Raw genomic sequence first — 25,441 nt, 5'->3', positions numbered from 1 at the left:
TCTACTACAGGGTATTGTATCTTTCTTGGAGGTAACCTAGTTGTTTGGAGAAGTAAGAGGCAAGAAGTATGTTCGAGGTCTAGTGCTGAGGCTGAGTACAGGGCTGTTGCAATGGGGGTTACAGAGATGCTGTGGCTGAAGATTCTTTTGACTGATATTGGTGTGGAACTGGGAGATAAAATGAAGATGTACTGTGACAACAAGTCTGCGATTAATCTTGCCAATAATGCAGTTCTACATGACAGGACCAAACATGTGGAGATTGACCGTCATTTTATCCGGGAACGCATTGACTCAAAGGAGCTGATTCTGCCATATATGAAGTCTGAAGATCAAGTTGCAGACGTCCTAACTAAAGGGCTTTGTACTTCTTCATTCGAAAAGAATGTTAGCAAGCTTGGCATGTTTGACATGTATGCCAAGCTTGAGGGGGAGTGTTAGAATATGTTGCTGTGGGAACCGGATCCATTCCTGGACCCGGTTCTATGGGGCGCGGGTACCGAGGCGGGCTCGGTACCCTAGGCGGCTTCTCCTCTTTCCCTCTTTATATTGTCACTTGTGTTTAGTGTTGAATTAAGTGAAATATAATTTTCTCTCTCCTAGGGTTGCGGTGTGCCCCTAGGTCAGAGCCTCCCCGTGGTTTTTCACCTCTTTCTGAGGTTTTCCACGTAGATTGTGTGTTCGTTCTCCACTCTCTCTCTTTGTGGTTCGTGTTTCTACAGAAACAATGGGCAAACTTTCATTTATATAACAATTTCAATTCATATAAAATCACATCTATGTGTATGACAAAAATGCCCCAAACCACAACTTTGATGCCTAACAAAAATAAGGCATCAAAAAGACCAAACCATGACGCGCGGGCACTACCAAAGACCCAAAACCTCCCCAGTAGGATGTGAGTAAAGCTATCTGATCAACCTGCTGCCCTGGGTCCGCCAAAACCTGAAAAAAAGAAACAACTGAAGGCTTAACCTTCGCAGAATGGCAACAAGCCAGGAAAATTCCAAACCCTCTTAGGTAGGGTTCAAATATGAGATAATCACAGTTATAACAACCAATCATCATCATGTCGTGACAAGGCATAGTCACATCATTTGCCAAGAAGGCCCCTCACATAGACCACGACATGTAAAGGCCACTCAATGGCCACAATAACACAATTTCAATTCACATGCACTTCATTCATGTACATTTCATTCACATACTTTTCATTTTCATTAACTTCAGTGAATTGACAATTCCTGTGAGTGCAAACATAGGCACGTGCACACCACGGGGGGCCTACAGCCGAGAAACAACCCCCGTGCTGGCCTAGAACAGTATGGATCCATTCCCGCTGCAGCGGTAGCGTACTCTATAAGAATCTTCACAAAGTACTCATCTCTCCGTATGCAAAACAGATATATTGAGAGGAGAGGATGAAATAAGACGATGGAGGAAAGGGAGCAGCCGGCTTAACACAGCCCTGCGTTCCTTAATCTTTTAATTAAAGAGAATAACCCTAATAGGTTACAATAGATTTGTACATAAAATTATAAAATATTACAAGAGAGCCACCGCCCAGTAACTTTAGGCGTGTGGATATAAGGAGAATGGATCGGGTTTGAACAGACCCGATCCCCATACGCTAACAGCTCCCCTCAAGTTGTGCATGAGATTTGATCATGCACAACTTGTTCTTCAAATCCCAAAAATGCTGCCCAGTGAGACCTTTGGTAAAAAGATCAGCTATCTGTTCATTGGTGGATATATAAGTAGGCAAGATCTCGGCTTCTTCAACCTTCTGACGAATGAAATGTTGATCAATCTCTATATGTTTGGTGCGATTATGCAAAATGAGATTGAAAGCAATTTTTATCGCACTTTGATTGTCACATAGTAATGATGACCGAACAATAGGAAGATTGAGCTCCCCAAGTAAATGACGTAACCATGACGCTTCAGCCGTCCCTGCAGCCATTGCTCTATACTCTGCCTCAGTGCTAGAACGTGCAACAGCACGCTGCTTTTTACTGCTCCAACAAATTTAATTTAGAATCAAGAAAGAGACAGAAACCTGAAACTGATCGTCGGTCATCGGAATCGCCTGCCCAGTCGGCATCAGTATATGTATATATGCTATGTCCAAGAGAAACATTGGAACATTTTGTGTAGACTAGTCCATCTCCAAGAGTAGCTTTGAGATACCATAGGATCCGCTTAGCGGCATCCATATGTCCTTCAGTGGGTGCATGCATGAACTGAGAAATCTGATTTACAGCATATACTATGTCTGGGCGAGTAAAGGTAAGGTATTGTAACATACCAACAATGCTGCGATAGAATGTGGGATTGGAATATGCAGCAGTTCCATCAGATGCAGTCAATTTAGTATTCAGAACACTAGGGGTAGTGATGGGTTTGCAATTAGTCATACCTGCCCTGTCCAAAATATCAAGGGTATACTTGTGCTGTGTAAGAGTCAAACTATCATTTGTCCTGTCAAGTTCAACACCCAAAAAATATCGTAATTCTCTCAGATCCTTCATCTTGAATTCTTGCTTCAACATACCTTTAACATAAGATATATGTGAAGAAGAATTCCCAGTTATAACAATATCATCAACATAGATAAGTAACCAGGTGGTAGCTTCTCCAGTGCGATAGATAAACAAAGAGTGATCGAGAGAGCTTCGGAGAAAACCAACTTGTTGTATGTGATGAGAAAAACGATCAAACCATGACCGAGAAGCTTGCTTCAACCCATATAGAGACTTGTGTAATTTGCAAACCCATTTTTTGAGAATCATGAGTAGTGTAGCCGGGAGGTATACCTCTTCCTTAAGAATTCCATGAAGAAAAGCATTTTTGTCATCTAACTGAAAGAGAGGCCGTCCATACGAGACTGCAAGAGAAATAATCACACGGATTGTTCCCATCTTGATGACTGGACTAAATGTTTCATCATAATCTTCCCCATATTGCTGAGTGAAACCGCGCGCCACAAGTCGTGCTTTATACCGATCAATGCTACCATCTGGTTTATATTTCAGTTTATAAACCCATTTGGATCCCACAACATTCTTATCAGCTGGACGAGGGACAATCTGCCAAGTCTGACATTCATGCAAGGCTGCCATTTCCTCATTCATAGCTTCAACCCAACATTTTTCTTTACTCGCATTGTGATAAGATGTTGGTTCCACCTTTTTGCTGACTTCTGTCATAAACAGCTGAAAATCCAAAGAAAAATTGTTATAGCTCACCCATCTATCAATAGGATGTCGCACACGCGTTGTGATTGGCGTGGAACTGCAGTAGGAACTGATCGCCTAGAATACACCAGGCCTGAGAATCGATTATGTATAGGTGGCTCACTGGGCTGAGAAGATGAAGGCATGCTGTCCAAGGAAGTAGTGCTGCTCAAGGAACTACTTACAGATGTCTCGGGCTCATTAACAACTTGCTCATTGTGCTCAGTCAACATTGCTGCCCCTTGTCTTAAGATTTCAGCATGAAGCCAAGTATCATAAACTTCATTTTTGTCCTTGAGTGTCACAGAAGTAGCCTTGGGATCCTGTAACCTGTTCTCATCAAAGACAACATGCCGTGAAATATGTACACACCCAGTTTTAGGGTTGTAACACCTATAACCCTTGTAATTTTCTGCATACCCTATAAATCTACATAAAACAGCACGATCTTGAAATTTGTTTCGCAAGGAAACATCAACATGCACATAGCACACACATCCAAAAACACGCAACTCCTCATAACGTGGCTGTTCTTGCTGTAAAAGAAAAAATGGTGATTTTGCATCAAGCAAAGCCAATGGCAATCGATTTATAACATGTACAGCCGTATGGAAAGCCTCGGTCCACTATGTCATAGGTAAGTCTGTTTCATGCATCATGCGGAGTGCACTTTCAACAATATGCCTATGTTTCCTTTCACCAATTCCGTTTTGCTGAGGTGTATGCGGACATGAAATTTGTCTAGTGATCCCATTATCTAGTAAGTACTCAGTAAATTAATTAGAAATAAATTCTCCACCACCATCACATTGCAAATGCACAATATTACTGGAGTATTTATTTTGAACCAAGGCATGAAATTGAGTGAATAAGCGAAAAACTTCTGATTTGTGTTTCATGAAATGGATCCAAGTATATCGGGAATATGAATCAACAAAAATGACATAGTATCTACTCCCAGAAGAAGAAGGAACTGGAGCAGGCCCCCAAACATCAGAATATATGGTGTCAAAAACCTTTGAAGCTCTTTTATTTATTAATTGAAAAGGAAGGGCATGGCTCTTACAGATATGACAACTCGAGCACATGCTGGACTCACTGACAGAACTCAGACTGGACTTATCTAAGAGCCCGTCTGCAACAAGATTTCGAACAAAAGATTGACTACAATGAGCTAACCGACCATGCCAAATGGATGGCTTATTATACTATGTGACATTGACTTCACTATGACTTGGAAAACATGAATCGGAAAGGTGAGGTTTTGACATCTGTGGAGCTCCTTCAAGGACTTACATATCTCCTTTGCGAGTGCCCTCAGCGAATGTCTTCTTGGTTCGAGCATCCTTGACATAAACAGAAGAGGGTGTGAATTCAACAGAGGATTGAGTATCATCAATAAACTTGGACACTGAAATAATATTTTTCTTGACACTTGGAACAACAAGAACATTCTTTAATGGAATCGAAGAAGAGCCCATAGAAATTTGTACATTTCCAATGTGTGATATTGTGTGATGGGAACCATCTCCCGTGACAACTGAGCCTTTATCTAAATAAGGGAGAGCATTAGAGAGATTACCTGCATCACCAGTAACATGAGCTGCTGCTCCAGAGTCCACATACCATTCTCCTTGCTTGGTTTGTTTCAAATGAAGCCTAGACAGGGCTGTCATGAGGAGTTGCTGTACGTCTGCTAAAACATTAGATCTAGATGATGATGAAGCTGACCCTACTGCTGCTTTGTTCTCACGTCTAATCTGATTATTTTTGTTCTGCGGGTTGTGCCAACATTCTGACTTTACATGCCCCCTCTTGTTGCAATAGAAACAAGTTAGAACCCTTCTAGATGTGGCAGAAGTATTGTTCATATGCCCTGTGGTGTTGGGAGAAACCCTCTTCCCATTCCTGCCTGAGGAATCCAAGTACGAGTGCAATTCCCTTGCAATGCATGTGTTCCTGTGATCAGTACATTGTGACTGTTGGAAGGAATCAAATTCTGTCGTTGAACACGACTAGCTTCGTGTTGGAATAACTTAGCCTTGAGATCTTCGAAAGATGGAAGAACAGGTAGGACTTCCAAGGCTGTGCAAAAAATATCAAAATTTGTTCCCAGTCCACTCAAGGCTTGTTGCACTTTGTCCTTGTCGCTGACGGAATGTCCAATGGCAGCAAGTTGATCACTTACACTTTTAATTTCATTCAAATATTCCAAAACAGTACGCGTCCCACGCTTGATGTCCTGAAATTGCCTTCTTAACTGCAGAAAACATGCTTCGGATACTTGAGAATACGTGGTGGCAAGGGTAGACCACAACTCTAGGGCTGTTAAATCATCATCAATACCTCCTAATACTTCCTCTGACAAAGTAGAAGTAATATAGGCAACAAGGGACTGGTCGTGAGCCAGCCAAACTTCATACTCAAGATTATTTTCAGTAATGGTTTCATATTCAAATCTGATTTCACTCATAGCCGCAGCCCCAGCAGCTTGATCTCCCGCTACGGTCTTCTTCACTTCACGGTCAATATACATAGGAGGTGCTGGAGTAGTCCCATCGATATGCCCGTAGAGTCTATGACTTTTAATAAAAGGGACTATTTGACGTTTCCAAGTCAAATAGTTACTATGATTCAGCTTTTGAGAAATAAGTTGGGAGAGAAAGCTAGAAGATAGAAGAGAGGGAGTCGGCTGATCCATAATTGATTTAGGGCAACGACAGAAATTAGGGCAAAACGATGAGAAAATTAGGGCACAACGATTAGGGCAAATCACGCAAGATTTAGGGCAGAAACTGAGAAGAGGGATGACCACGCCAGAAAAGAAAGAATTTAGGGCAGATTAGGGCTAATCACATCAAACTGAAATCACTTGCCGGAGGACGATGCAACCTCGCTCTGATACCATGTAAGAATCTTCACAAAGTACTCGTCTCTTCGTATGCAAAACAAATATATTGAGAGGAGAGGATGAAAGAAGACGATGGAGGAAAGGGAGCAGCCGGCTTAACACAGCCCTGCGTTCCTTAATCTTTTAATTAAAGAGAATAACCCTAATAGGTTACAACAGATTTGTACATAAAATTATAAAATATTACAAGAGAGCCACCGGCCAGTAACTTTAGGCGTGTGGATATAAGGAGAATGGATCGGGTCTGAACAGACCCGATCCCCATACGCTAACATACTCATCCATGGGTGTGTGAATTCCAAGGAGAGATACTCAGCCTTCCCTAGGACACCCAAGTTGGGAAGGCGGGAGCCCAACGCTCCAAGCACATCACACAACAGTACCCTGGGGCCTTGCATCGCCTGCGCTCCGAACAGGCGAGACCAGTGGCAAAGGCGGGACCTTACTTGTCAAATTAAGTAAATCGAAAGCACCAAATTTATAGTCGAGGGTGGTGAAATAAACAACAATAGGCGGGACAACTCCCAAACACATAGCCACATCCCACTGGTCTCTCATCTCTTATTCTTTCATTATTATCATTACAATAGCACATTCACAAAATGACTGACTAGCTCATGAGATTGGTACACTTCACGAGTGCACCCACACCTCCAATTGCCTCCACACGAGGGCCATACATATCATTACATTCTTAGCTAGCCATCATACTGTACGGGTACAACTACCCTCCAATTCATTCATTTGCATCATTGCCCATGGCAATGCATATGCAACAAATCACAACATTCACATTCATAAGCACTCACATCATATCAAACACATCATTCACAGCTTTCAAAACTTAGTCAAATCCCGGAGTGTAGTCTCGATCTGTGATGACTCGTAGCTGTCGTATGCAATTATCATTCTATGATGCTCTCTAATGAACAATCAAAGTCGAGGAGACACTCGACTCGATACCCCACCTCTTCTATCCTAAACAACTATCAATTCTAGCATGCACATGCAAATGCGTAACAATTTTCAAAACGAGCTTCTAATAGCTTTCCAAAACAAAACTTGTCACATGACAAATCATTCACAAAATGACTGGCTAGCTCATGAGGTTGGTTCACTTCACAAGTGCACCCACACCTCCAATTGCCTCTACATGAGGTCTACACATAACATTAATAGTCTTTGCTAGCCATCATAACAATACGGGTACAACTACACTTCAATTCATTCAATTGCATCATTGCCTATGGCAATGCATATGCAACAAATCACAACATTCACAATCACATACATCAGTCACATCTTTCAAAACTTAGCTGAACCACGAAGAGTAGTCTCGATTCGTGATTGGCTCATAGCTATCCTAGGCAATTATCATTCTATGATGTTTTCTAATGCACGATTGGGGTCGAGGAGACACTCGACTCGATACCCCACCTCATCTATCCTAAGCAGTTATCAATTTTAGCATGCACATGCAATCCGTAACATTTTCAAAACAAGCTTCTAATAGCTTTTCAAAACAAATCTTATCATGAATCAAATCATTTGCATGCATACATACATTCACTCACAAAACAATCATTCAATCACATCACAATCCTAGGATCCCATGATCCTAGGAACACACATTCACACGTTGGCCCCAGGCAGAGGTTTGCCTGGAATGCCGTCATACCTATCGCGCGTCCACTAAACACTTCGAACTACAACCTACATTGCTCAAGGCCTTTTTGACGTGCCCGGTGTACCTGCAAACATAATCAAATGGTAAGTTCTCTACTCGTTTCGCTTTACAATGTATACAAGTAGAAAATATAACCAGTGAGGCATGTCATCGCCTCAAGGGGGGTGTCAATGGGTAGTGTTGACCCACAAAGCCGTCCAACAGGCCACTTCCCAACTTCTTGACGTTGCCACCAAACGTCAAAAATCAATGCTTCGGTCAATCCACCACTAACACATTTCTCATTTGCTTTCTTTAGTCGAGGCGTCAACCCAATAGTTACATCCAACTTACGTATTCTTTTTCCAAATAACGCCAAGATACACCCGTTCACAAAAGCATGCGCCACGTGCTCACTAAACGGTTCTAAATCTTCTCCACAACATCACAATCTCTACCATGCTTCCCTATTGCTTTGAAACTCAACACCTCAAGCTTAAAAGATCATTATAGACATGAATCATCGCTTCTCCAACATAATCTAAACTTTCCCCAAAAGCAAAGTGGCTAACATGCATCCTAAAATCACCAATACTTAATTCTACCATGCTCAAACAATATTTATACGTGCTCCAACAGAAAATATACAACAATATAGGCTCGATTAGGCCTTGCTCACCCCAATTAAAGAGTCTGAACTGCTGCAATCCTCCCGGCAGCCACCTCAAGAGTTCGAGAGGTCCTCAAACGGCTAAAATCCCTCAATGTCGCCACCACCAACGCATTCTAGCCACTGTTATGAGGGGGAGAACACGTCCCCAAGCTGAAATCCGATCAAACAGCGATAAGGGAATCAAAATCGACGAAAAGGAGGTGTAAGATAGGGGTTTGTCATTAGAAGAGGCCCACGGTAGTTTTAAAAGGGGCTATGGGAGAGGGAAAGGGCGTGGGCAGAGGGTGCTGACGGAGAGGGGATAGTGCAGGCAGAGAGAGAGCGTGCAAGGATGCGTGGGAGGAAGAGGGCATGCATAGTGAGAGGGCGAGCAAAGAGGGTTCGGACAGAAGGGAGAGGGCTCGAGCAGAGAGCATGGACAGAGAGAGAGTGCGGGAGAGAGAGCTGCCAGAAAAGGGGAACAACACGGGAGGGAGAGGAAGAGACAGAGAGAGAGACCGATGGCTCACCTGAGCGCCACCGCCGCCGCCGTCCACTTCCATTGCCGCTGCACCGACCTCTGTCTTCCTCTTCTCTATGTTGTGGTCGTAGCAAAGGGAGAGACGAAGAGGGGAAACGAGGGAGACGAGGGAGAGGAGGGTGACGTCGGGCTCCCACTATGCTGGATTCAGGTCCGGGTTTGGACCCGATCCGGCCCACCTACAAAACAAGTGTTACAGAGGGAGTGCAGACCGAGTGTTGAGACGGACAAAAAGTGGCGAGGGAAAGGGGCCAGGTGCGAGAGAAAGAGGATGTGCAGAGAGGGAGAGTGCGGGCAGAGAGAGAGCATTAGTGAGGGAGTGAGAGCTCGAGCAGAGAGAGAGAGAGAGCGAGCGGGCAGAAGGAGGGCACTGACGGAGAGGGGAGAGGGTTGCGCAGGAGGGAGGCTGTGCGAGAGGGAAAGGGCGTGGGCAGAGGGGTGAGAGTGCTACGAAGGAGGGAGAAGGAGAAGAAAGAAGAAGGAAGAAGGAAGAAGGAAGAAGGAGGAGGGAAAAGGTAGAGGGAGGTCGGGAGGCTCACCTTCGTTGCCGCCACCCTTCACCTCTGTCGCCGCTGCCCTTCTTCCGTTGCCTGCTTCTCTGTCTCAAGAATCGGCAAGAGATGAGAGAACGAAGAAGAGGGAGGTTCTACGGAAGGCGAGGGAGAAGAGGGAAAGTCGAGGGAGAAGAGGGCGAGTCGGTACCCTATTCACGCGTGGAGCTCGGGTCTGGGTCTGGACCTGCTCCCCCAAACCCGCCGAGACTTAAAACGTTAAATATATATTGATAATGTTTGTCATGTTCCTTCTCTTGCTATAAATATATTTTTTTTTAGTCAAATTACAAAACAAAATTGTATTGTTATCTTCTCTCCTATGGATGTGTAGTGTAGGATCGGTAGTCAGGGAGGAAGATTGGAATTGGCCATAGGAAAGGGGATTTATTTTTTCTTGATTGGTAGGACCCAAATTTCTTAAGATGAGAGAAGTGTAGAGCATATGTATCACTAAAGGGTGAATCAATGTTGTAGCACCAAAGATTGTGACATGTTTCTACCATAGTCACAAATAACGTTAACAAGTTTTAAAAATGGAGGAAAAATAAAATAACTGAGAAAACTAATAACACAAACATCAAAAGGTAAGTAGATTTGCAACAAATAAAAAATGAAAAATGAAAAAAAAACAGTTTGGCATTAAAAAAAATGAAAGTGAAAAAAACACGTTAAAACGCGTTTTTTTTTTTGTTTTTAACGTTTTTTTTTCAAAAAAATGCATTTCTAAAAGTTTTAAACGACCATTTAATTTATCGAGTTTTTTTCGAAAAAAAACGTGTTTTTTGTGACTATTGACATCTTGAAGCACATGTTGACTGATCTATAATTGTGAAATCTAATGATATAAAGAATTGTCAAAGTTGTGGGCTGGCAAAGATTCATGCTTTACCTTTTTGTCATAGAGATTGAGTTGGAAAAGTCATGTGATCTAGTTCACTCAGATGTTTGGGGTCTGTCACTTTATCAAAAGGGTTTTCATAGATCAATGTATAAAATTTATCTGCATATTGTTAAAGTTTTCTAGAGTCTTTTTGAAATATTAGAAAGTAGAAGTGTGTCTACTTATTATTTTCTTACTTTTAATTGTAAATACATATTATCGATACCCTACTCTCTTTGAAGAAGAGATTAGGGTTACATGATGAATAGAAAAAAAGTTTCTCTCTCTCTTTCTCTCTCTCTCTCTCTCTCTCTCTTTCTCTCGCCTCCTCCTTCCTTCAATCTACAACATGGCATCAGAGCCCTAAATCTAGGACTGTGCTATCTAGGGTTTCACGTTCCTTCCCTTACCTCTCACCTCTTCCCCAAGTTAGGGTTCACATCAACAATCTCTGCTATTACAAGAGAAGCAAGTAAACTAGTTGGTGGAAAGAGGCTAATCACGTTTAACATGAAACGTGATTAACACCCTTGTGTTGCTGTTGGAGTCATTGAATTGCTGCATAAAAAAAAACAGATCTGATATCGTTGTCCAGATCTGAACGATGAAGAATTTCAGCCAGATGACGTCGCTGAATGGTGGATCAGATCAGAATGTATCAGATCTGACTCATTTGCTGCCGTGGAAGAAGGTCAGACCAACAGATTGGCTAGGACATTCAAATCTGCCTGGTCGTGTGGTACCTAGTGAACCCTAAATGCATTTAAATTTCATATGATGGTATGACTCAATTCCTTGCAATAATTGCATTGAATATTATTCATATCTTTCTTCTTTTCAAATGATTTTCCACGACCTCCTTTCCCACTAAACAACTTAGTCACTGCTAGGACTGAATCTTCTACACCTTTTCCTCCTAGAGACTTATTCTTAGTCTCATCTGCCATAAATTATGAAATGGTTTGAACTAAAGAGGGCATACTTTGTCAATGAAGAATTCCATTCCTTATACATCCAAACCCAGTCCTTGAGGCCATCTAAAAATCTGACTTTTTGCTGGCCTCTTGCATCCATTTCCATCTTCCTACACTTCAATCACTCCTTACACTTTGCACTTCTCTTATTGGCAAGCATCATACCAAGGTCATTGGATATTTTTCCAAACTTTATGAAGGTGTCTTGGACAGATTCATCTCCTTGACTTAGACTTATCAAACCTTGAGCTAATTGGTATCTTGCCTAAATTGACTGAACATATATCAATCTAAGATATTCTCAAACTCTTGCAGTTTCAAACTTAACAATACTTAGAGCTATGTTTGATTTCATGGCTCAAAGCAACCAAGACTTCACTTTTCAGTTGCTTTTATCCAAATCTTCAAAGGTAATCATAAAATTTTTGTCACTTCTTCAAGTTCTCTCCTGGTCCTGTCAATATACTCCCAATAACCAAGTCTTTTCAAGACTGCCTTCATGTAGTCTTCCCAATATGTATAGTTTGATCCATCAAACTTTACTGCAATCACTTGCATAAGCTCCTTTTTATTCATACTTGAAAATTTCAGCAACCAAACAAACAGCCACAACAGTGAGAACTGTTGAATGACCATGATAAATCAAAACTGGCCACTTCAGCCAAAACTACATGCTGTAGAATGGTTGCTGATGACATCAAATGGCCTCAAGCCCAAGTCACCATGAACCAGCAAACACCGATCAGCAAGCATAATATCGCTATGGTGACCAGACCATCTCATTGCATGAACGAGCATTTACTCTCAATGCCCTGAGCTGAGACATTTCTAAATGGTGGAGCCAGAATACCAAGGTCTCGGAAGAAAGACCATGAAATTTTACAGAAAATTTTAAAAAGATTTTCAAACACGTTGCATCGCTATCAAAATTTTCAAAGGTAAGTACTTTCTTTATCCACAAATAAGGTTCTGGTTAGGTTACTTTTTTTTCCACAAAGTTTTTGAAGCAAAGCAAGATTTTTTACCTCTCAGGTTTACAAAAGTTTTTGGTGCTATAAAACTCTTGGACTCTAAAATCTCAAATTCTAGAACTCCTAAATTTTGAAGCTTTTGAACTTTAGGCATATTGAATTTTCAAGCTGTTGAACTTTTCAGCTCTGAACTTTATAACTTTGGAACTTTCCAACCATTTGAGCTCTTTGAACTTTGGAATTTGCAAACTGAGGTTTTGAACTGTCGGCAGAATACTTTATCTGAGATTACCCCAAACTTCACCAAAACAGCCAGTTGAAAAACAACTGCTGTCGGCAACGAAAGTGGCTTGAAAGTTGAAACCCACGCCACCAGGAACCACATAGTAAATATCAATCAACGAGCAAAGTAATGACAGAATATTTCACCTGAAATTTTCCCAAAACATATCTGCAGCTTCCAGATTCATTCCAGCCACAAATAGGGCACTTTTCACCGTGGAATACGAAAAGTCACTTCAAGAAACCTGCAGCAATTAGTCCATCTAAGCCAGACCATACACTCAGGCTCTGATAAAATCAGCTGGAACAACAGCGATGGATGCTGAACTTCAATATCCCTTAGTTGCGAGTGTAGTACCAGCGGCAAGCAATAGTTACAAGGCAAGAACAAGCAGAATAACACAAAAAAAGGATGTATCTCTAGTTTAAGACACACTTGTTATAGTAAAAGACTAATCTGCCACACACTAATAAACGTTACAACAATAGGAACCTTAAGACAGATCATACAAAGCTGAAAAATATGACCTTTGGCCAACATAAAAGACTAAAGGACCAGTATACTTTAACACCTTTGATTACTCCGACAAACTTCCCAAGTAATGCATAGCTTGTCTAAGTGAATGTCTAATACAATTCATTGAGCTTGTCCTAGTCCCTCCGGAGATGATTATTCAAGCATTTCCATTTGTAACTGAAACAATTTTGACATGTCTAGGTTGTACCACCAAGTCAAGCTCGTGCGATCTACAAGGCTCTGAAGATGAGGGGCCTACCTGTTGCTTTAGTTGAATATGAAGATGAACAACATGGATTTCGCAAGGTATCATTGTTATTGGTTAGTTCTCTTGGTTTGCCCCACTGAGCTGATATATTTTTTGTCATTTGCAGGCGGAGAACATCAGGTTCACCCTCGAGCAACAAATGGTATTCTTTGCTCGTGTGCTTGGTAATATGCAAGTGGTAGACGAGATTTCGCCAATCCACATAGACAACTTTGATTAGACCACTCAAACGGGTGAAATCTCAAGAGAGGCAGCTATTATCATAATTTCCCCTGTTTGGTGGAGGATATGTGAATGTCTCACTGGAAGTCAACTTGGTCAAACTGCTGCAATGCTCCTATAGATGCCAACTTGTATTTCTAGCTGGTTATGTCTTCTTGTATCATTTCTCTCGTTTAGCTTCTTGACTTTATTTACAAGGTCGCTAAGTTCGTCCATGCTACATATTATGTTTTGATGGTGATTTTCCTTCGAATTTCTGCTTCAGAAAAAAAAAAAAGGATGAGACATGGCTGATGCCTGATGATATCTCTGGAAGGTGCACAGACACAACTTGGAAGATCTTTTGATGTCTTCATGTCTGTTTAACATTGGATGAAGTTGTTTCTTTTATTACCAATTTGACACAGATTATTCTATGTTTTCTTGCAGGAGGAAACACAAAATGAAAGTAGCCTGATCTTAATTGGTCTGATTTGCTGAGACTAATGTCGCACGCATGACATACTTTCTTGTATAATCTGCTACCCTTCCATCTGATTTGTGGTTGACGGCCAGTCCGTTGTCCAACAGCCCAGATGAGGGGCCAAATCCCAAGGTGGACGTTTGGCCTGCACTAGAGATGGCTAACCTTTGGACCTGAGTCAGATTCAGTTTGCACTTCTGCATAAACTTAATGACTACACTCCAACTTTGAGTACTGCTAGACTAGTAGCAGTGATGTAAATCCAGGCCGAAGCTAATTTAATTATGTGAGCCTTATTGCTGAGGGAGGCAGTTGATGGTGTTATCATAACCATTAAATAGGGTTACATGCACGGTAGTCGGTAGAGACTATACAATTTCTTTATGCCTAAATATGTGGAAAGTGGGATGGTCGAGCGGCGTCCTAGCGATTCATGCCATTACGGTGGAGATGATGTGGTCTTCCACTGAGCTAGTTTCTCAAGGTCTCTGCTCTTCTTCCGAAATGCAAAGTCCTTGGTATGCATGCACACAGCAGTTTCTATATTTTTAATCTTTATGCAGACGATAGTATAAAATAATAAATAATACGTTAAGAAAGACCTGTTTGTGATCTTGGTTCAGTGAAAACAGCATTTTTGTTGGTCTCAAGTTCCACGCATGAAGATAAGGGTGTCTTAATAATGTAGGTGATGGGATGGCCGTAAAAATTTTTGTACTTGAATTTCAAAAACATAAATCTGGTTGGTTTTGAAACTCACATGTTTGACAGTCTTTGGCTAATGTTTTAAATCCTAATTTCTTTGACTCGGATGGGCTGTGCGTTTCAGAAATTAAAAGGGGGTTACATTTTCACTAAGCCGCAACTGTAGTTGGGACTTATAATCTAGCCTCAATTTCATTTGAGAAAGTGTTTGACGGTCCATTCTTTTTCACATTGTGGGTGTGCGTGCTAGGCATGGTCATTACCATCTACATGAAATGCGTGTGGGGAAAAAAAGGGACATTCCTACCACATTATTCATGATTTATTTCATATTAATCAATATGGAAAGAAGGAAAAAACAAAAAAAAATTGAGAAATGTGGGCTAGTGAACCACCTAAGACTTTTTTGATAGAAACCAAGAGTGTATATCCTTGACTTCTGGTCTTGGAGCGAGTTTTGAAAATTTAGGCCAAAGTTTTCTGGCTTGAAAGCCAAAGTTAAAGAGGATTAAAATTTGATATTTGGCAAGCATGTAATATATATATATATATAGTGAAAAATTGAATGGTGACTCTAGAATTTTTCAGTCATCCAGTCATATAATCTTTAACGTTCAATCCAATGTGATAGACCTTTAAGAGAAAAATAAGGAAAAAAGATGATGGACATTTTTGTCATTTAATATTAGTTTATACATTTTTCTTTTTTTTTTTTCAACCATCCATCTGCTTTAGTTGGACGACCTTGGTTAGATAGTTGGGTGACTTTGGAGAAACAGAGTCATTGTTCACTAACTTTTTCTAAGTTGAAAATGCTAAGGCTGTTCAAAGAGTTGAGTTCGAGTAAAAAAATGAACTTGTTTAATTTAATGAGTCAGCTTGTGCTATTTAGGCTTGACTTGGTTAAACTCGATTAGCCTCATGGATAAAAGGTGTGTAAAAAAATTCTTCATTTTTCATCATAAGTGAAAAGTTATCCTAATGACCTTTTTGAGGTTTGCAACCCACATATTCAGGGTTCAAACTTGAATGTTTCACTTTATGGTAAAGTATAATTTCTACATGGTCCGGCTGCGCTCCAATTGAACATTGGCTTAGCTTAGTTGAGCCAAGTTTAAGCACTCTAAGCTTGAGCCTAACCGAGCTTGAGTTAGCCAATTCGAGATCAACTTGAGCTCAAGCCAAGCTCAAGTTGTTGCTTATGCCACTTGAGCGGAGGTCTTGTCGGCTGAGCTTGCTCAAAGTCGGCCCGTTAACAGCCCTAAAAAATGCCATTTTACTTAACTTTATCTTGGTTGCTTAATGATGGATTTCTTCCATTGTTGGGATGAAGGGCCTAAAACAAAGGGGCGACACCATAAATCTCACAAGTTGAAGATAGGAGCTCGTCCATTAGTTGGTGATGTCCAACCATTGTTTTTTATCAAGCAAAAGTGGCACTTTTAATCCGGGTTGCATTCCATGGGTTGTAGGTATTTTTGGGGTAGAATTAATCAAAGGAAGCAAGATTTCAATGGGTTTTTGGCGGAGTCTTAACTTCCCAAATCGTAATATGATATGCAAGAATGCATGCTAATATGTGCAAACCATCATGAGAGTCTCCTAGGTTGGGCAAGTCCCAATCTCTTTAAATAAACAAAAGAAAAACCCTTCCGTGTTATGAATTTACATTCTCACAAGAACGAGACCCAGACCATTCATTCATTTGTGAAGGGCATTCTTTCTGTTATTCATCCATCAAAACCACTAGTACAAGCAATCATCTAAATCATAATGAATAAAGAGTAAGGGGGTTGGATCTTAGAAGAGAAGGAAAAGTCAAAAGAGGAAGCAGATGAAGAAGAGAATGGAGGAGACGTAGAGGACAATCATTTTTAAACTGAGAGAAAAAGAGTTTTAGAAAATACGCACCTTGTACCACGAGTGTTCACACCAGAGGAGAAGAAAAGATAGCTAAGGGAGAGCTTACTAGATGGCCTCCATAAACGTCTCCAAGATGGTTGGCTCCTTCACCTCTTTGAGTCGCTCTTCCTAGGTAAGCTCCTGTGGTGGCTCCTTCAAGGCGCATGACCCGCCAACATGATCTTCTCCAAGGTTATCAACCTCCCAGGATGGCTCCTCCAAGAAAGAAAAAAAGGGAGAATAAGAAAGGGGGGGGGGGGAAGAAATGAATGAGAGAACAGTCAAGAAAAGGATAGGGATTAATGAGCTCTCAATTGCTTGTTCTTACTTAGTCAACTCTTGATTTTAAGAGAGGTTTTGGGAAAGGGGTATATATAGACAAAGGGCGATGAGATTCTCTCTCATGTGTGGTCCCTAAGAGAGATGACCCTCTTACCAAGGTAAGAAGACCCTCCCCTAAAGGAGGAAGTCAAAAGGGCACCATTTGGGGCTAATATAAGGTTGTCGCCTTACATTCTGCCCTGGGTTGATTGTCTCCATAAGATCATATTTATCATGGACTGCCTTTGGTTGAGTCATGTACTGTATGTTGTGCTCATGTGCGTCATTTTTAAGTTCTCCAAGCACAAAAAATTGCAATTGCAGGTCATGTTTTGCTTGAGCCAAATCATAATTCAATTTTATAATAACCCATTTGGCCCTAATATTTTAACTCAACAGGGAGACGCACACTTTACCAAATATGGGCTCTGCCTTGAACCAAGGCACCTTTCCTTCCTTGAAGGAGAAGCATTCCTCCAAGTTCTGCATGGAAGTTGTCTATCTCTCATTCCCTTGACCATCTACTTTGAAGTAAATCAGACAAGGTCCAACTATATCGATGCCTAAATCTGCCAGTAAAGGTCTTTAGTTTGACACTTCCCAAGGAAAAGTCTGATTGGAAGCTGGCAGCCTGTGCAACCATTTCCAGCACTCGCTCTTCTATCCTGAAAGTTTTCATTATTGCTGCATGGGTGTGCCAGCAGCCTCCAATATAGTAGTTGTCTAATTACTCATAAGAGTGAGTTCTTGCCAAGTGAATCATCTAAATTTTGACATTGGCGAAGAAGCTGCTGTCCTTATCCAGCTCTTATCCAAGTTTCGCAGATGTTGGCCAAGCACTAGTGGAGATGACATCATTTGGTCTGTATTTAAAAGATATATGGACCTAACTACAGGTGCAAAAATTTGTAGTAGAAAATGAATAGAAATCCACATTAAAAAATGAAGGCAAGTTGACTGAAAATTTACAATGTAACAATCATAGGCAAGCTTAAGAAAACGTCAATTAATACACTATGGACATCATATCTAGCATAATTCTAACACATACACACTCTTAGGACATAGTTAAATACATGAAAAAACATAAAACAACTCAAGTTAAACTCCTAATTAAAAGAAAAAGCAAGTCTATATTAAGTATGCTACACTCCTACACTAATTGAAATGCTTAATGAAGACTCATTTATCCCAATGCATGAATAATGAAAATGTAATTTTGACATATGACACTATTATACCACTAATCCAGAAGCTAATATAAAGACTACATGACCTAATATAGAAAACCTATGATGACCTATAATGAATGGGTCCCATTTAGTTTAAGTCACATTGAGATAATCTAGAAAACCTATGATGACCTATAATGAATGGGTCCCATTTAGTTTAAGTCACATTGAGATCACGGTTAAAATGGACGATCCAGAGTCAAAACAGTGTATTTTAAAGGCCTAGGGGTAAAAAAATTATTTTACACGTGAATCCAAACCTCTACATAAGCCCAAACCTTGATTTAGGATCAGAACTTATTGAAATAGTTCTATAAGTCATCCACTGTGTTGCAATTTAGAATCAGAAGATAAAATAGGGATAAATTGTAAATAATTCTTACGTGGGTTTTCTTTTCTAATTTTATAAAACTATAAATGTCAGATTGTCTTCCATAAATTGGACATGTTGAACATGAGTTTAGCATCTTCTCCAACCCCCATATTTCTACGTTGGAACCTCCTTGTCTAGCTAGATTTTACTTAAAACATCCATTGATCTTCAACACGTTTTCTCCAAAAGTTCATATTTCTTGAAGTCCATTCTCCATAAGTCACGTTATTTTAAAACCCTAACTTGTGTAAGTTTGGTGGATGCTTCTGAATCACCATCTAGGCTCGAAAAGAACTTCAACAGGGAGAAGATTGGTCATCTTACTCAACAAATTCTAGCAGAAATGCCTATAGTTTGTAAAATTGCATCTAGTTTGGTTATCTTTTCTTGCATTTGTTTATGTAATTTTCTCGTTCAAAAGATGCATCTATATTAGTAAATTGAGTTTTCACACTTACTTTCGATTAGATTAGGTTCACATGTGGAACCACAAGGTTCTTGTAGGCATGGCTTGGATGATTGGAGGGTTTTCTTTACCTTCACAAAAAACTGCACCAGGTATGGCTATGCTTAATTCCTCATTTCATTTCCACTTAATTTTTCTCTTGTTGCTTCCATTTGTACAGTGGATGGGGATAATGTTTTTGAACAATAAATTGAGTATGAGGGGAAGATAAAGTTCTGTGGAAACTGTGGTGCAACTTCTCATGGCACTTTTACCTATCCTAATGAGGGCAAAGCCTTATGAGAGATGTGATGACCGAGCATTCTGACGGAACAAGAACAAGTCAAACTGCAATGACACCACTCAGGGGGCAGTGACTACTTCGACTCCACCGAGGTGGCCCACTTGCTCATGTGTGCACCCCGAGAAGTCGTGCTATTGGGAAACCGGAGCATGTTTACACTGTGGAAGGATGGGACACTTTATGAAAGATTGCCCCATGATGCGAGGTAAAGAGTTGAAGAAGCCCAAGGCCAGTCCTTCTAGCATACAAAAGATGATTGGACGTATCTACGCAACTATTGTGGAGGAGCTACAAACACACAATCTTATTGAAGGTACTTTACTTGTTGGCTCTCATATTTCTAGAGTGTTGTTTGATGCAAGGGCGACTCATTCGTTTATATCCAGTCGATTTGCACTTCATTAGAAGTGTCGGCTAGGATGATGCAAGTGGACAGCTCTATGCATGCATAAGATTCGTGTAGCCAGTATCTACTTGATGTAGACATGGAGATCCATCAACACCACTTACATGCACAGTTGATGATCATAAGTCTTAGTGGGTTTGATGTCATTTTGGGCATGGATTGGCTATACACGCATTATGCCAACATAGATTGCAAAAAAAAAACAGATACAATTGTTGACTAGTGGGATGAAACCAGTGGAATTCCAAGCACGAAAAGCTAGTCGAACCGATAAGATATTGGTGTCCGCACTAAAGGCTAAACGATTGTTAGAAAATGAAAATGTTGTATTCTTAGTCAATGTGTTGACTAATGAGACCGAGCCAGTGAAGTTAGAGGATGTTGCCATTGTGAGTGAGTACCCTGATGTGTTCCTTGACGAGCTATCGAGCTTGCCTCCAACACGAGAAGTTGAATTTAAGATAGAGTTGTTACCAGGGACAACTCCTATTTCTAAGGCACCACACCGTATGGTACCAGTAGAGTTAGAAGAATTGAAGAAGCAAATGCAAGAGCTCTTAGATAAGGGCTTCATTCAACCCACTGTGTCACCTTGGGGAGCACTCATATTATTTGTTAAGAATAAGGATGAAACAATGCGTATGTGTATAAATTACCGCATGTTGAATCAAGTCACCATCAAGAATAAGTATCCGCTTCCTAGAATTGAAGACTTGTTTGATCAGCTCAAGAATGCAAAGGTATTCTCCAAGATCAATCTGAGGGCAGGTCATCATCAACTCTTGATATGAGAGGAAGATCTTGTTAAGACTGCTTTTAGAACTAGATATGAACACTATGAATTCAGAGTCATGCCTTTTCGGTTGACCAACGCTTCAGCAGCATTCATGGACCTCATGAATCGGGTTTTCCAAGACTACTTGGATCGATTTGCTATTGTTTTTGTAAATGATATTTTGGTATACTTAGATAGTGATGCAGAACACAGAGATTACTTGAGAAGTGTGTTGGGAATTTTGTGCAAGCGTAAGTTATATGCCAAGTACTCGAAATGTGAATTTTGGCTAGAGACTGTAAACTTTCTTGGTCATGTGATATTGAAGGATAGAGTTTCTGTAGATCCAGCTACGGTGCCAGCTGTACAAGACTAGAGGACGCCTTGCAGCGTAACTGAGGTTAGAAGCTTTTTGGGATTGGCAGGATAATATCGCAGGTTTATACAAGACTTTTCGAAAATAGCTATGCTCATCACTAAGCTATTAAGAAAATGAGTGAAGTTTGTTTCGAAAATAGCTACGCCCATAACCACCGCCCCCATTATGACACTTCCATCGGGTCATTCTGGGCTTGTGGTGTACACTGATGCATCGGGAATCGGTTATGGTTGTGTATTGATGCAACATGGTCGTGTAGTGGCTTATGTGTCAAGACAATTGAAGGTACATGAGAAACACTATCCCACTCATGATTTGGAATTGGGAGCGGTTGTATTCGCATTGAAGATATAGAGACACTATCTCTATGGGGCAATATTTGAGGTGTTTACAGACCGCAAGTCATTGAAGTATATATTCTCCTAAAAGGATCTCAATCTGAGACAAAGAAGATGGATTGAATACTTAAAGGATTGCGATTTGAAAATATCATATCATTTGGGTAAGGAGAATGTAGTGGCTTATGCTTTGAGCAGACATGCTAAGGCGACGCCTTTCTACCTTCTCAAGGCAAATCTGACTCCATTTTATTAAATGCACATGTTGTACCTCAACTGATTCATCCAAAGGAAATTTGAACAAAGATGTTCAATCACCTTAAATGTTTGCCCTGAGAGCTCTAAAGCTATGGACCCATAGGATGAAATAGTCAATAGAATGTGTTTAACTTGATACATTCTTCCCACTTATGACAAAATCTTTTGTTTCCATGCTGCAAATTTACTCTTCATTTCGTTCAAGGGAGCCGACATTGGGCCACTGACAACTTGTATGCCTAAAATGCATTTGCAAGAAAATTCCAGCTTGGTCAACATAAGTTTTACTAAGGTCCATTTTGTAACAAAGAGATTTTTCCTTCTGCAACTGCATTGAATGAATGATTTCATGAACCAAAAAAAAGTTGTGTTATATATATGCCTAACAGAAAGACATTTTGTTTTTGAGATATAATGGGTCAGATGAATGGTCTCAATCTATTAACCGTTACCCTGCTTATGAACTTGCCGAGACAATTACATAAGGAGATCAATCGATAACTATGAACATAATTATTACTTTGAATTTTTGGAATTATGAAGATACATGTCATATTTAATTTTGTTCATCATCCTGCCATTCTCAAAAACATAGCAAATAATTCTATTGATATCATGTCTGACCATCTCTTAGTTGGCCTGAAAGAATTTGTTATTGAATCCATTCAGCACTAGCTCTGAATTTGTATATGTCATCGTCATTGTCATCTTTATTTCCTCATCTGAAATAAGCCTTAGAAGCTTAATGTTTTCTTCATTGAAGACAAGAGCACCATCAACCATGCTTTCCAACATACTACCAGTAGCAAGGTCATCTCCCAAAAACCATTGAAAGTGCTTAGTGTTTGCAACCGTTACTTCTTTATGGTCTTCAATTACTCTTTGCCCCAAGACAACAAACTGAATGTTATTATGCTGCCTGCAAGCCTTCAGAGTCGAGGAAAAACCTTATTTTAGCATCTTTATGTTGTAACCATTTAATGCTAAATCACTGCCTCCAATAATCTTCCTTCAAGTTAACAATAGTGTGCAACTTCTCTTTCACGCTTCTTTTTATCTCAATTGCTTTTTAATTCCCCCACTTAGCCTCTTTCTGGCATTCAAGCAATGCTTCCAAGGTGCTCTTAATATGCTTTGTTAAACTCTCCCCTATGTGCTTGGCCCATTTGACTAGGCCATTTTGAGTAGCATGTACCTTAGAGATACTTGGATCATGGGTATCTGCCCCCTAAGCCTTCTCGATTATTTTGATACATTCTGACTTTGCAAGCCAGAAATTAAAAAACTATAAGGTCCTTTAAACATTGAGCTCCTACCTTGTTTTTTTTGCAGTATATCAAAACCAAGTTGTGGTATGAAGATGATAACAGGAGAAAAGAAACAACAAAGACCTACCAAAAATCATCTAATCGGGTGGGATTGAAAAAAGCTCTATCCAGCAAACCCATAACCTCTAGAACACTATTCTAATTCTTAATCCTTGAAAACATAATCATTATCAACTCGCTCAATCAAATCACTGGATTAGATAAGATTAGAAAGGCCACGCAAGCTGTTGAAAGGTTGTTGGCCTGTTTCCTCAATGTTAGACTGAATTAAAGACTCCAAGCATATGAAGGGTACAATAATACCAACAATAACAAAAATTAAATCTCAAAGTTGATATCTTTTCATGGCAAAATCTTCATTCACCTCAACAATCATAAACAAACATTCATTCCAAGCAATTGTGAGGTTGTAGGAAATCAGACTTGCCTCCAAGTCGTCCTAGAGTATAATGATGTGAGCCCACTGATTGTGCCCAAATGTTAGATCATCTAATATCCTACATATTTCAAATGAAGCTTAGCTAAGCCTTCGCAAGAAATTCTGGCATCCAAAACAATAGAAATAATGGGCTTTTCTTTGGTGAGCAGCATCATAAGACCTCATTGCAATGCATTGTTTGTCAACCTTCTTATTCCTATTTGGAATATTTATGGCTCTTTAGGAACCCGTTAGCCATGTTGGCATCTGCCCTATTTCTCTTCAACATCTGGTTTGCACCTTTACATTCTACTGCCATCTAGTATTCTTTATCTTATGTCAGCATGTCTTCATCTAACATTCAGTTTTCAATGTTGACTCCCTCCACCTTTTGCAATTTTTTTTTTTTGCAATATTGCCTTTGGAGTTACCAGTTCTCAATCTTTTACTGAGTTCAATAGTAGTCAGTGCCCAATGATCCACTGGAGATGTCACTCATCTTTTGAACTAGGTCACTTCCTTGCATTTAAGCCACCTCTTCAAGCTTACCTTGATTTTCATTTACTCATATGTTTAATGTTGGGCCCTGCCAGCAAGAAAGGTATGTTCTCCTAGCCTGTATTGTCTAATGGACAAACATCTTCATATCCTAGTGGTGTTGAATGACCCAGCATGCCTCCTACAATCGGAGTCTCCTCTAAGCCAAGCTTTTTAGTAAGGCCACCATCATATGATTTGTTGACCACCCCACCAACTTCATTTGTCGGATTAAACTTCTTTGATTTTCCAATATGCTTCTTTGGGCCTGGTTCCAGGATGGCACCTTTAGCCGTCGTCTATTGGAGACTAACAATTCATGCATCCTCTTCCTGATGGGAGAAATACAAATCCTTCTAAGCCAATGCCTAAAAACGATATTGCTTGTTCACTTTTTACTGTGGTTGGGATGTTAGTGTTCTTCATTTGACCTTTATTATCTTAACTTTTGTTCATACGTCTGGTGTTTTCATGGCTTCCCCCATTGTGGCTAAACTATGCTACAACTTATTGTCAAGTGGGTAGTAGAGCTGCATATTGAGCAAAATGTGATCGTAGACTTAAACTCTATCATCTGGATGAAGGTTCAACCATCCTCCACTATGAGCCTAATCTCTGGAACTGGTTCATATCCTATTGGCTCTTCGAGTTGAACTTTTGCAAAACTAGACCTCCCTATACAAAAAGTGAACAAGTCGAAGCCCAAGAGCTTAGCTTCCAAAAGCATCCTATGACCCTATCAATTCATAGTTCTACTTAAAATTCTGGTAAGTGAACCCATATATGCACCATGTTAAAAGGTTTGGTCATTGGCTGCCTCAGCCACCATCAATTTGCAATGACCACACAGTTCCCTATCCTCCAGCACCAAGGTTAAGAATAGCATTAATCAATTCTTTTGATTTAGTGTAGATCAGAAAATTATTTTTCTTGACCACTATGAATCTGACCGGGAACATATCAGTCTATTGCTTCTTGAGTGCCTCGAAGATGTGTAGGTAATCTAACTTCGAGGCACCATTATTTCCGACTGGTGTTCTAATCCTCATAAAATAAAATAAAAAAAAAATCTCTCACCATCTTTCTATATGATTTTTTCAGAAACAAAGTTGTTTTGTCTTATTGATTTCCTACCAAACCAAAAGAGAAACCATTCACTCCATGTCAATCTCAATCTCATTGCTCTATGCTTGATGCCAAGATTGCTTCATGGGCATCGAGGCGCCCCCATTGTCCTTAAAAGCCTCCAATGGAGTTCCAACATTGCCCCACCAATTCACTCTACCATCCAATATCAACCCTCACTCACCCACCATCATCGTCTCCCCTACACCAAAAAGGGAGGGGAAGAAGAAACCTTAATCCCTCTTGATGAAACAACAGTTAGCCTTCGTCCAAAGACTCACTTCTCTCTCGTCCACCAAATTGATCATCCACTACAAAGTTATTTGCCGTCCAAAACTTGGCGTGATGCTTTGGTTCTCCTCACCTTATAACATCTTAACATCCCTCTCACTCAAAACCCCATAATTATGCTTCTTTTGTAATTTAATTTAAAGCTCCACAAACTCTCATTTAATCAT

At 40.3% G+C, this 25,441-nt stretch overlaps 1 protein-coding gene across 4 annotated transcripts in view; it reads left to right on the top strand.

The window, feature by feature from the left end:
* LOC116262241 (uncharacterized) overlaps positions 1 to 13,818 on the top strand; it is a 94,285-nt gene extending 80,467 nt beyond the window's left edge. For all 4 annotated transcript variants that reach the window (XM_050079883.1, XM_050079880.1, XM_050079881.1 and 1 more), the window contains 2 exons: positions 13,386 to 13,490; positions 13,559 to 13,818. In XM_050079883.1, the coding sequence (XP_049935840.1) occupies positions 13,386 to 13,490; positions 13,559 to 13,672 (219 nt within the window). In that variant the 3' untranslated portion in view covers positions 13,673 to 13,818. The remainder of the gene's footprint in view (positions 1 to 13,385; positions 13,491 to 13,558) is intronic.
* The last annotated feature ends 11,623 nt before the right edge of the window (positions 13,819 to 25,441 follow it).

Source organism: Nymphaea colorata, chromosome 10 (genome assembly GCF_008831285.2).
Source record: "Nymphaea colorata isolate Beijing-Zhang1983 chromosome 10, ASM883128v2, whole genome shotgun sequence".
Taxonomy (NCBI): Eukaryota; Viridiplantae; Streptophyta; class Magnoliopsida; order Nymphaeales; family Nymphaeaceae; genus Nymphaea; species Nymphaea colorata.
Note: the sequence above shows the minus strand (reverse complement) of the source record. Positions and strands in the feature narration are given on the sequence as shown.